Source organism: Phodopus roborovskii, unplaced genomic scaffold, assembly GCF_943737965.1.
Source record: "Phodopus roborovskii unplaced genomic scaffold, PHOROB, whole genome shotgun sequence".
Taxonomy (NCBI): Eukaryota; Metazoa; Chordata; class Mammalia; order Rodentia; family Cricetidae; genus Phodopus; species Phodopus roborovskii.
The window spans coordinates 14,127,277-14,139,777 of NW_026125295.1; the positions used below are offsets into that span (position 1 = coordinate 14,127,277).

The 12,501-nt window shown below is 38.5% G+C and overlaps 1 protein-coding gene across 4 annotated transcripts in view; it reads left to right on the forward strand.

The window, feature by feature from the left end:
- Rbm6 (RNA binding motif protein 6) overlaps positions 1-12,501 on the forward strand; it is a 99,420-nt gene that overhangs the window by 77,196 nt on the left and 9,723 nt on the right. For all 4 annotated transcript variants that reach the window (XM_051204758.1, XM_051204765.1, XM_051204773.1 and 1 more), the window contains 8 exons: positions 3,962-4,022; positions 6,348-6,614; positions 7,382-7,542; positions 9,494-9,591; positions 10,937-10,979; positions 11,097-11,178; positions 11,432-11,517; positions 11,919-12,065. In XM_051204758.1, coding sequence (XP_051060715.1) covers positions 3,962-4,022; positions 6,348-6,614; positions 7,382-7,542; positions 9,494-9,591; positions 10,937-10,979; positions 11,097-11,178; positions 11,432-11,517; positions 11,919-12,065 — 945 coding nt within the window. The remainder of the gene's footprint in view (positions 1-3,961; positions 4,023-6,347; positions 6,615-7,381; positions 7,543-9,493; positions 9,592-10,936; positions 10,980-11,096; positions 11,179-11,431; positions 11,518-11,918; positions 12,066-12,501) is intronic.

Genomic DNA, 12,501 nt, shown 5'->3' on the forward strand with positions numbered 1-12,501 from the left:
ACCATATCTGTTTTGAGATGATCCACATTGAACATAGGGCCTGTCTTATGCATGCTAGCCAAGCACATTATGCCCTCCAAAGTTTTAATTACCTCCAAAATAATTCATTATTCAGTCTCTTCCCTCCCTCATGCTCCCTTCTAGGGCCTAGCTTGCCATCAGTTTGTCTCTGAATTTGCCTATTCTGGATATTTCCTACAATGGAACCAGAAAATTCATAGCATTATTTATTGCCTCATTCTTTTCTATAGCTGAATATTAAGCAGATTTACCTCATTTATCATTCATCAGTTTATATGTATTTGTTATCTCTGCCTCTTGACTATTGTGAATAAAACGACTGTGTAGTCGTTTTTATTTGGACATCTCTTTCTAGTTCTTTGCATATATACCCAAGAATGGAATTGCTGGGTCATAGTAATAAGTTTCTATCTAAGTCTTTGAGGAACTACCAAACCACCATTTTCTATACACTGCTGCTGTATCATCTACATTTCCATCAGCTGTGCATCAAGAACTTCAAATTTTCCATATTCTTGCCAGTGTTTGATATTTATCTTTATTTGCTTGGTTGATTATTTAATGTTTGGATATTTTGAGATGGGATTTCCCTGGCTTTCCTGGAACTTGCCCTATAGATCAGGCTTGCCTCAAAATCAGAGATCTGCCTGCCACTGCCTCCCGTGTGCTGGGATTAAAAAAGCATGTACCACGACTGCACGGCATTATTTGCCAATTCTTGATAATAACCATCCTAGTTGGTATATAGTAGCATTTTATCATTTAAATTTTTATTACACTCTGTGTGTATTTGGGCATCCCCTCCCATAGCATCGTGGCAGAACACAAATTCTGGGAATCAGTTCTTTCTCACTATAGCTCTAGGGGATTGAACTTAGGTTGTCAGGCTTGGTCACAGGAGTCTTTACCCATTTCACCATCACACCAGCCCTTGGGTGTGTATGTGTGTGTGTGTGTGAACACGAACATGCCAAATTGAAAGTGTGAGGGTCAGAAGACAACTTGGAGGAATTGGTCCTTGCCTTCTCTTACAGTTCCTGCAGATAAAACTCAGATCTTCAGTTTTGTCAGCAAATACCTTTACCCAGAGGGCTATCTCATTGTTTGTACTCATGATTGGGTAACTTATATAACCATTTGTATAGCTTCTTAGGAGATATGTTCAGTGAGTCTTTTGCCCTTTTTAGTTAATTTATTTGGGGGTTTTGTTGTTAAACATAAATTTCCCAATAAGATTTATGAAGACTTAACCCTGTGTGCTAGTCTAAAAGTTTTACTGTTATACTTCAGGAGTTGGTGAATAGTAGGTTGGTTGGTTTGTTGGTTTTAAGACAGGGTCCTACTATGCAACTCTGGCTCATAAGGATTGTCTGCTTCTGCTTCCCAAGTACTGGAATTATAGGTGTGTACTGCTACACCTGGCATATTTACGTGTTTGATCTATTAAAGTATTTTGATTGAATTTGTTTTATGGGGCTGGGGATTGAACCCAGGACCCTGCCATAAAGTTACATCTTCAGTCTCTGTTAATTTATTTTGTTTTGTGTGAAAATTGTTATTTGGCATATAAGATTTTTAGTTCTTTCCAGTACCATTTGAAGAAACTGTTTCACCAATTTAATCATCTTGACACTCTTATCAGAAATCCATATATCTATAAATTTATTTTAGATTCTCTAATTTTAGTCTTAATTTTCATGTTTATCCATAATGGCATTACCATAGTTGATGGTTGGTTGGTTGTTTTTTTTTTTTTTTTTTTTTTTTTTAGGGTTTTGGTTTTTTAAGATAGGGTTTCTCTGTGTAGCCGTGTCTGACCTAGAACTTGTTCTGTAGACAATGCACAGAGATCCGCCTGCCTCTGCTACTGGGATTAAAGGTGTATGCCACAAGTTTCATCAGCACAGATAAAAGGAAATGGGGTACTAATACTTAGATGAATCTTAGGAATGTTGCATCAATGAAATGATCATATATTAGAGGCCTGGTGTTAACAATGGAAAATAACTTCACTGGGTTTCTTTGGGAATGATGAAAATGACTTTAAATAAGATTATGGAGTGGTTACATTATGCATTTACTAGAAATCATTGAATTGTACATTTAAAATAGGTAAGTTTTATAGTACTTAACTATGCTTAACTACCGAGTTAAGATCCTGACCCTGCTGTTCACCAACTGTGCTGTCATAAACATACTAATTGCAGAAACTTACAATAGCAAGCACATTCTCCACTCACTTGTCTCATTCTTGGACCTAGGCCAAATGAAAGTCCCCAGTGTGAGACTGTTCTCGGCATGTCGATTGTTTTGTCCTATTCTGATGTATTAGTTTTTGTTTTAGCTTATATTTTATTTTTATCCCATAGAAGCCTGTTGGTTTTCTAATGAGAGATAGAAGTCCTGGGGGGGGGGGTGGTTCTGGATGGGAAGAGCAGAGAGAGGAAGATATATTATGTGAGAGGAAAAAAGCTATTTCCAGCCTCCTGAATGCTAGGATTACAGGCATGTGTCACCATATCCGGCAGCTGTCAGTCTTAAAGCTTCTGTCCAAACTGGCAAAAGTCGTATCTACTCACATTCTATTAGTACGATACATGGTGATGGCAGATAAAGGGCCTCACTTGATAGGAATTTACCATTGCTACTTTTACAGTAGAAAGGGATGTGTATATACTTGTGGAAATAACTGACTGTGGTGATACCACTAAAATAATTTATCCTCTCTGCAACTCACATTCTACCTCTACAAATGAGGAACTATTAGTGCCTACATTGTAAGGTTGTTAGGGTTATTAGGATTATTGAATGGTGACATATAAAGTAGGCATTAGCCATTGCTGCTGTTGCTTATTTATATCTGGCAAGTTCTTACTAACAAAATTCTATTGTAATGTTACCTGTTCATGGTTCCTGTTCTTTTGTTTGTTGTCAACCAACTCTCTGCTTTTGAAGTTCATTGTTGGAAATTCAGGGCTTTGGAAGTTGAGTGATATGCTTGAGTCCTCCCATACCCAGTTCAAATAGGAACTATATTCATATTGCAAAGTGTTTCTTCCCTTATCTTAAGATAGTGAAGACTCCCTTTCCTTTAAAGTCTTTTACATCAGGCTAGAAGTACTACTACATGTGTCTTTCTATTTCCTTATTTCTCATTTTCCGTTTCTGGGAAAGGAATTGGTAGTTGAATTCTGTTTTTGTTTTGTTTTTAGTTTTGGTTTTATTTCATTTTTTGAGACAGGGTTTTTCTGTGTATTCCTGGCTGCCCTTGAATTCACTCTGTAAACAGAGATCTGCTGCCTCTGCCTCCTGAGTTCTAGGATAAAAGACATGCACCACCACTAAGCAGCTGGTAGTTGAATTCTTAAAAATCCAACCAAATGAGAATGAGGAACTGTGTAATGAAAACTAAGGTTTGGGTGCAATCTATAAATGGCAATGCCTTTGAGCAAGTAGTATCTTTTAAGCCATTTAATAGGCAATTTTCTTAGTGTTTTTTGTTTGTTTGTTTGTTTTGTTTTTTTTTAAAGTCCCTATTCAAGTCAAAGGTATTATGGCTCTTGTTAGATGCTTTCTTAGTAGTCACTTCTCACCCAGGCCTTTAATCCCAATATCTGGGAAGCAAAGGCAGGTGGATCTCTCTGAGTTTGAGGTCTACAGAGCGAGTTCCCCGATAGTCAGAGCTGTTACACAGAAACCCTGTCTCAAAAAACAACCACCACCAAAAAAAAAAAAAAGGGGGGGGGACACTTGTCAATGTCATTTCTCACATATTCTGTCTATTATTATCAGTAAATGGGGTTATCAAATATTTTAAGGGGATCCTGGGATTTTCCTTGTTTCTTTCGTTTTTGTCAGATATTACTGTGTTGGATATTTATTAAGGTTTCTGAAAACAGTTTTGCTCACACTGAAGTTTTTTTTTTTTTTCCCCTTGCAGTGTAAGGCCAGCACAGGTGGGCATCAGTCTTCTTGTTCATTCTGCAAGGGCCCAAAGGAAGGTGAGTGGGAAAAATGATGGCTTTTATACAATAAGTTAATTACTTTTATTATATTTTAAAAAATACAAATCCCAGGGTCTAGAAAGATGGCTCAGCGCTTTTAAAAATATATATATAGTCCTAACTGGGCAGCAGTTGTGAACACCTTTATTGCCAACACTCCAGAGATAGAGGTATGTGCTGATCTCTGTGAGTGAGTTCAATGCCAACCTGGTCTACAGAGCAAGTTCCAGGACATCCAGGGCTACACAGAGAAACCCTATCTACAAAAACATGAAGAAAAAAAAAATTAAAAAGCAAACCAACAATATAAAAGGAAATATATGGGCCTTTCAGGGACCTGACTTTAGGTTCCAGCACCTGTAAGCAGATGTTTCTTTTCCAATTCCAAATAACCAACATAGGCTTATTTTAATTATAAATGCTCAGCCAATAGCTCAGGCTTCTTACTAACTAGCTCTCACATTTTGAGTTAACCCATATTCCTTATTTACACTCTGCCACTTGGCAGGTTTATTAGCATGGCATGTTCATCTCCTGCTCCATCTGCCTCTCGCTAGCAACTCCTTTGACTCTGCCTTTTCCTCCCAGCATTCTCCTAGTCTGGCTCTCATGCCTAATCTTATTTTTTTCAACTATTATCCAGTCACCTTCTTTATTAAACCAATTACAGTAACATATATTCACACGAGCACCCATGTCAGGCAACTCACAATCACCTGTAACTGCAGATTCAGGAGCACTTAAATATAGGTAGCATTCACTCACACAGATACATAAACATAAATAAAAATAATTATTTTTTAATTGATATCCCAGTCTGTAATCATAGTATTTGAGAGACTAAAGCAGGGCAATCAAAGGTTTGAGGCCAATATGTGTGCTACATAGCAAGACCTTTGTCAAAAAACAATTGAAGAGGGGTTTAACCAAAAGTGAAGATGTATAGGGGTTAGGAGGTGTAAACACTGAAAGAGGAAAAGGAGGTTGAGAAAGAAGAGGAAAGGAGAAAAAAAAAATGGTACTCTAAGAAAAAAAAATCTGTGAAGCTATAAAAAAAATACACTTCGTGGCTCAGTGAAAAGTGCTTGATACGGAAGCTTGACGATGAGTTTAGTTCTGGAACCCATGTAAAAAGCCAGAAATGGTAACACACATCTGTAATACTGGGCACAACTTGTATGGTGAGAAGAAAGCAATGGCAGGAGAACCACCCAGAAGCTGACTGACCAGCTGATCTAAGGTATGAAGAGCACAACAGAAGCCAGGTGGAAGGGGAGAACAGATTCTTGACAGTTGTCTCTGACCTCAGCATGTGCACTGTGGTACTCACACACAGGTCACATACAAACATATTGATTTAAACATTTGGAGAGAGGAGCCAGATGGATCTCTGTGAGTTTGAGGCCAACCTGGTCTGCAAAGTAAGTTCCAGGACAACCAGAGTTGTTACGTAGAGAAACCCTGTCTTGGGTGGGGAAAAAAAATTGGGGGAAAGTAGACATGGTGGTGCATACATTTAATCCCTACACTCAGGAGGCAGAGATGGATGGATCTTTTATGAATTTGAATCCAGCCTTTCTACATATAGTTATGCCAACCAGGGTTACATAGTGAGACCCTGTCTTAAAAAATAATGATCTTGTTATTGCTTTTTGTTTTGTTTTCAGACAAGGTCTCACTGTGTATAGTGCTGGCTTGTACTCCAAGATCCACCTGGCTCTGCCTCCTGAATGCTGGGACTAACGGCATATGCCACCAGCCACCTGGCTATCCTATGTATATTTTTATTGTTGGTCATTATAATCAGGTCCATCATGTATTAGGATTAATTTGTTTTATATATATGTAAGCATTTATTAAGTGATTAGTTTTGTTATTGTTTTAAAGTTTTGGTTTTTTTTTTTTTTTTTTTTTTACTTTATTCTCTGTAAGAATGCTCTTATGCTGAGCTATTTCTCCAGCTCCCAATTAAGTGTTTTGTTTTAAATTTTATATTTATGTGTTTTTGTGAGTATGAGCCACCTGTGTATAGGTGTATGTGTGTAGGCTACAGAAGCCAAAGGGAGGGTGGATTCCCTGGAGTTGGAGTTACAGGCAAATGTTAGATGCTTAGGAACCAAACTCAGGTCGTCTGGAAAAGCAACAAGCACTTTTAACTGCCAAAAAATCTCTCTAAAGTGACTCTGTTCATTTTTTTTTTAAATGACCTTTTCCCAAGAACTATCAGAAGACTTTTTTGGTAGGTATTTTTGAGATGGCATTAAAAACATTGGTTGGTTTCATAAAGTCTTATGTGTTTTCTGGTTAAATTCCTACTGACAGAAGTCAAGCAAGAACTAGTATCCTATCCTCAACCTCAGAAAACATCCATACCAGTACCCTCAGAAAAACAACCCAACCAGCCACGGCCAGCTGATAAGGAACATGAATTCAGAAAGCGGGAAGAAGGGCAAGAATCAAGATCAGGACATCAAAAGAGAGACACAGAAAGATACTTTCCTCACTCTCGAAGGGAAGGGCTTACGTTCCGAAGAGACAGAGAAAAGGAGTCATGGTCTGGAGAGACACGCCAGGATGGAGAGAGCAAAAGTGAGTGATCTCTCAGCTTGTGTGATGCATTGGAAGCATAGGTGGGTGGTTTATGCTGTGGCTTCTACCCAGCTATGCACTAGAGAAACTGTATAACCTAGGTGTTAACTTCAACTATCTTTACTAGTCAGAGGAATCTATATCTTCCACATAGCAGATTGCTTTATTAAACAAACAAACCAAAAAAAAATGCAGTAAAACATGATTTTTTGTTTGTTAACTATTAATAATGAAAAGTAGGAATTCTTTTTTTTTTTTTTTTTTTAATAAAAATGTTGGGCATTGGTGACACATGCCTTTGATCCCAGCACTCTGGAGGCAGAGGCTAGAGGATCTCTTTGAATTAGAGTCCAGCCTGGTCTACAGAGCAGGTTCCAGGTCAGGCTCCAAAACAGTACAGAGAAACCCTGTCTCAAAAAACAAAACAAAAAAAAGGAACCTTGTGGAGCTGGGAGAGATGGCGCAGCAGTTAATAAGAGCACTAACTACTCTTCCAGAAGACCAAGTTCAATTCCCAGCACCCACATGGCAACTAACAGCTGTCTGTAACTCTAAGATCTGACACCCTCACACAGACATACATGCAGGCAAAACACCAATGTACATAAAATAAAAATAAATGAATTATTTTAAAATGTTTTAAAACAAAAAGTAACCTTGGTAGAGTAAGGTGGTATATAGATTAAAACATGACCATTAAGTTCTTCCAACTTCAAATTCTTATCTGTTTCTTAATTAATGTCTCTGTTTGTGCTTGCTTCATTTAGCAATCATGCTAAAACGTATCTATCGTTCCACTCCGCCTGAGGTGATAGTTGAAGTGCTGGAGCCCTACGTCCATCTTACTACTGCCAACGTCCGTATCATCAAGAATAGAACTGGCCCCATGGGTCACACTTACGGCTTTATAGACCTTGACTCCCATGCAGTGAGTTTTTCCTGTTTTAAAATGAAGGCTAAGCAGAGTGTGGGGGGTGCAGGCCTGTAGACCCAGCATCCTAGAGTCTGAAGCGGGTAAATGACAAGTTCAAAGCTAGCCTGTCCTGCAAAGTGAGCCCCTGCTTCAACTTATAAAGAGATATGGACGGGGTAGAGTGGGGGAGGAATCAGTGAATTCTCTTCTTTGGAACTAATGTTCATGTAGGTAAGTTACTCTTTGGGACTAATGTTTGTGTAGGTAAGTTATTGCCCTGTATGGATTTCCCAGACAAAAATAAGCACTGAACCCTTCCAACATTTTAGTGTATTTTCTTTTTTTTTTTTTTTTTTTTTTTAATGGTTTTTCAAGACAGGGTTTCTCTGTGTAATTCTCATTATTATTATTTTTATTTTTATAGTCCCAAATGGTTTTATATTGATAATAGTAGGGCATTTACTCTTTTTCCATGAAGTATGTAATAGATAATTTCGTTTGCTTTTGAGGCAAGGTCTCTCTACATAGCCCTACCTAGCTGTCCTGGAACTCACTATGTAAACTAGGTTGGCCTAGAAACTCACAGAGATCCATCTGCCTCTGCCTCCTGAGTGTAGAGATTAAAGTCATGCGCCACCATGCCTAGTTTCAGTAATGACTTGTGGTTTGAATTATTAGTTATAAGGCTCTTTTCTATGGAGATATAAAAATAGTAGTGAAAACTGTTATTTCTTAAATATGCTAAAAAGTCATCAGGACTTTGTAAATGGGATCTTACTTGATGGTGATTGCATCCGAAGACAAGGGGATTTCAGTTTTTGAAAGTTCTGTCAGAAACCAATATTTATTCTAATTGTAATCCTTCATTAAGATTGGCTTACCTGAGAACTAGAGAAATGGCTCAATAGTTAAGAGCACTTGCTGCTCTTGTAAAGGAGCCTGGTTCAGTTCCTAGCACCCACATAGTAGCACACAACTACTCAAGTCTAGTTCTGTGGTATCTGATGCCGTCTTCTAGGCATGCATATGGTGAATATATTTAGGCAAAAAACACTCTTAAGCATAAAATAAAAATAAATCTTTTTTTTTTTTAATGTGTATTTTTAGTTGGACATGGTGGCACAGCCTATAATGTCAGCTACCTGAAAGAGTGAGGCAGGAAGATGACAAGTTCAAGGCCTTCCTGGGCTACAGTGTGAGTTCAAGGCTAGTCTGGACAACCTTGCTCTATGTTAAAAATTAATAAAAAAGTGAAATGTAGCTCAATGCTTACCTAGCATGCATGAGGCCTTAGATTCAATATCAGTTCTCTCTCTCTCTCTCTCTCATACACATATACATACACACACACACACACACACACACACACACTCACACTCATATGCATACTAGTTATTTTTACCTGCCTGCTCTTATTGTAAAACTTATAAGAAGGGGCTGGAAAGAAATGAGTCAATAATTAAGAGCATTTGCTGCTTTTTCAGATGATCTGAGTTTGACTCCCAGGACCCACATGTTGGCTCACAGCCATCTATAAATCTATAAATTCATTCTTAGGCACCAGATGTGTACATTTGCACAGATACACGTGAAGGTAGAACACCCATACATGTAAAAGTGTGTGTGTATGTGTGTGTGTGTGTGTGTGTGTGTGTGTGTGTGTTTTCTTGGTGTTGAGGGTGGGATGTTTCAAGACTGGGTCTCACTATGTAGCTCTGTCTGTCTTGGAACTCTTTCTGTAACCAGGCTATCCTCAAACTCAAAGAAATCTGCCTGCCTCTGCCTCTCAAGTGCTGGGATTAAAGGTGTACACCACTATGCCAGGCCATAAAACATTATTTAATAAAAATTATTACCAAAGCATTGTGCCTAGCAATTTTATCTTTTAAAAAGGAAAATCCATGTTCAGTTCTTTTTCTAAAGATGTAACCTTTCCTTGGGTTCAAGTTTGTCTTTGATTCCTTAGGAAGCTCTTCGAGTAGTGAAGATTTTGCAGAACCTTGATCCACCATTTAGTATTGATGGGAAGATGGTAGCTGTAAACCTGGCTACTGGAAAACGAAGGTAAGGCCTCTCACTCCAGTTTTAGGGGAGAAACTGCTCTTCATGCGTGAAAGACAAACAGGGCTTTGTGACTTCCCAGCATGAGCTGTTTCTATTACATGCTTACACATTTTCTTTTTTCCTTATTTGTTTTTGTTTTTCAAGACAGGGTTTCTCTGTGTAGCTTTGGAGCCAGTCCTAGAACTTGCTTTGTAGATCAGGCTGGCCTTGAATCATAGAGATCTGCCTGTGAGTGCTGGGATTAAAGAAAGGTGTGCATCACCACCACCAGCACATTTTCTTTTTTCCTATAGTGTGTTTTATTCTATTGTTTTCAGTTTTTAAATAGTATTTCCACCTGAAAGTGTGTCATAGGTCTTTAATTCCAGCACTAAGGAGTTAGAGCAGATGGATCTCTATGAGATCAAGTTCCAGACCAGCTAAGTCTCCATGCTGGGACCTTGTCTATAATATAAATGAGTGAATGAATAAATAGTATTTCCAGGTACATTAGGAATTTGACCACCTGCTATCTTGATGGGCCAGAAATATTGGTAAAGATTGGAGTTTATAAGAGATTTGTGTTGTTATTTGGTTTAGTTGGGGGTAGAAGGAGCTATTGAGACAGAGTTTCTCTGTGTAGCCCTGGCTGTCCTGGAACTCACTTTGTAGACCAGGCTGGCCTTGAATTCAGAAATCTGCCTGTCTCTGCCTCCCAAGTACTGATATTAAAGGTGTGTGCCTCCATCGCTACCCAGATAATTTTGGGTTTTTTGTTTTGTTAGGCAAAAATCTCATGCTATAACCCTTACTGGCCCAGCGTAGTCTCAGAGTCACAGCAGTCCCCCTGCTTCAGTCCAGAATGCAAAGATTACAGCCATGAGCCAACACACCTGGCTGATGTGTTTAAATATCGGGGTAGGGGTTGCCTGTCAGCTTATCTCATTCTTTAGAATCCTAAATAAATATACAGTCTTCCCATTGTCCTAACCACAAATAATTCATCCTGGAATGTCTAATTTGGTTACTCTTTACTTCTTTACTCATCTTGACCAAAAAGTATTAACTAGGAGATAACACATCAGAGAGATAAGTTTACAGAGATGGGGTAGCTTTTCACTACTAGTACCTCTACTCAGTTGTTTGTTTTGCTCCAACAAATTTCTGTGCCTGAATTGCACTGCTGTTCCACTCAAGTATGTGGATCACCCAACCTACTTGTTATTTGGTTAGTTCCTTTTCTTACACATTGGGGATGATAGTTTTTCCATTGATTTTTTTTTTTTTTTTTTTTTTTTTTTTAGGAGTAGATATTCCTTGGGTACCTTTTGCTCAGGCTTTTGATATGTCATGTTTTATGTTGCAGAAATGATTCTGGGGACCATTCTGACCACATGCATTACTATCAGGTAGGATATAACATGTGGAAAATGTCTTTTTAAAACCTTCAGGTGACGAAAATGATGGCTGTTAAGGTTAATGGTTGTTGTACAGTTCCATAATTCTAACTTCACTTTCTCTGCTAGGGTAAAAAATATTTCCGAGATAGGAGAGGAGGAAACAGAAATTCAGATTGGTCCTCAGATACAAATCGACAAGGGCAACAGTGTAAGTAACTTTCATTTTGCTTTTTTTTTAATCTTGACTGGCTAGTTATTACTTAAAACCAGTGTAGTCACAAATGTAGCAAAAAAATTGTTAACTGGGGGCACTCACCCAAGGAGAATATACCTTGTATAGGTTCTGCACTTATTTGAATTAGCCACCCTAACTCCCTAATTATTGCTTCATTCTTAGTAAACCCTCAGTAGCAATTTTATTAGACAGGAACTAATGCTGGCTCTGATTTTATTCCATGTAGCATCCTCTGACTGCTATATATATGATTCTGCTACTGGCTACTACTATGACCCCTTGGCAGGAACTTACTATGACCCCAACACTCAGGTTAGTTTTTTTGTTGTTGTTTTTTGATTTGTGTTTTGTTTTATTTACTGTGTCAGTAATCATTTTGAGAAAAGAACCCATCATATGTTACTCTGAGTATGTCATTCTCTGGATTCTCTGAATGCTCATTGCTTGAAAGTGGAAAAGTTTATGGAATCTGTTGCCTATGTGGAAAATCAATGTCCTGTGGCATTACAGGTAAGAATAATACTGCTCTGGGAACAGTATAATTGGTGGCCAAAGTGTATACTAACCCCTGAAATGGGTTCTTAGATTGTTATGGGTTCTTCACCTTATAAAAGGGCCATTCTGTTCCCTTGAAGGGAACTGTGTTCCATAAACCTGAAATTCTGGAAAAGCAAGCATTCTATAGACTTAACCTCTTTCATACTGTATCACAGCAAGAAGTCTATGTGCCCCAGGACCCTGAGTCACCAGAGGAAGAAGAGAGCAAGGAAAAGAAATCTACCAGTCAAGGAAAGTCAAGTAGCAAGAAAGAAACATCTAAAAGAGATAGCAAAGAAAAAAAAGACAGAGGAGTAACAAAGGTCAGACAACCTGTTAATCTGCTATATTTTATCACATAATTTCATGTAAAAAGGAGGCATTATGAACAGAGGGGATCTAGGTTTAAAGTGTAAAGTTACTTTAAAAATCCTCAAAGGGCAGCGGTGTCACACACCTTTAATCCTAGGAGGCAGAGGCAAACAGATACCTGAGATCAAGGCCAACCTGGTCTACAGAGTGAGTTCCAGAACAGCCAGGGCTGTTATACATAGAAACTGGGGGGTTTGGGGGGGGGGCTGCTCTTCCAGAAGACCCAGGTTCAGTGGTAAATATCTGTGTTTTCTGATAGTCTTAGGTGATCCCTGTGACATGGTTGTTAGTCCTCAAAGGGATTATGACTCAAGCTGAAAACACCTCTCTTGCGTCTGGAGAAATGGCTCAGTGGTTAAGAGCACGTTTAGGACCCGGGTTCTGTTC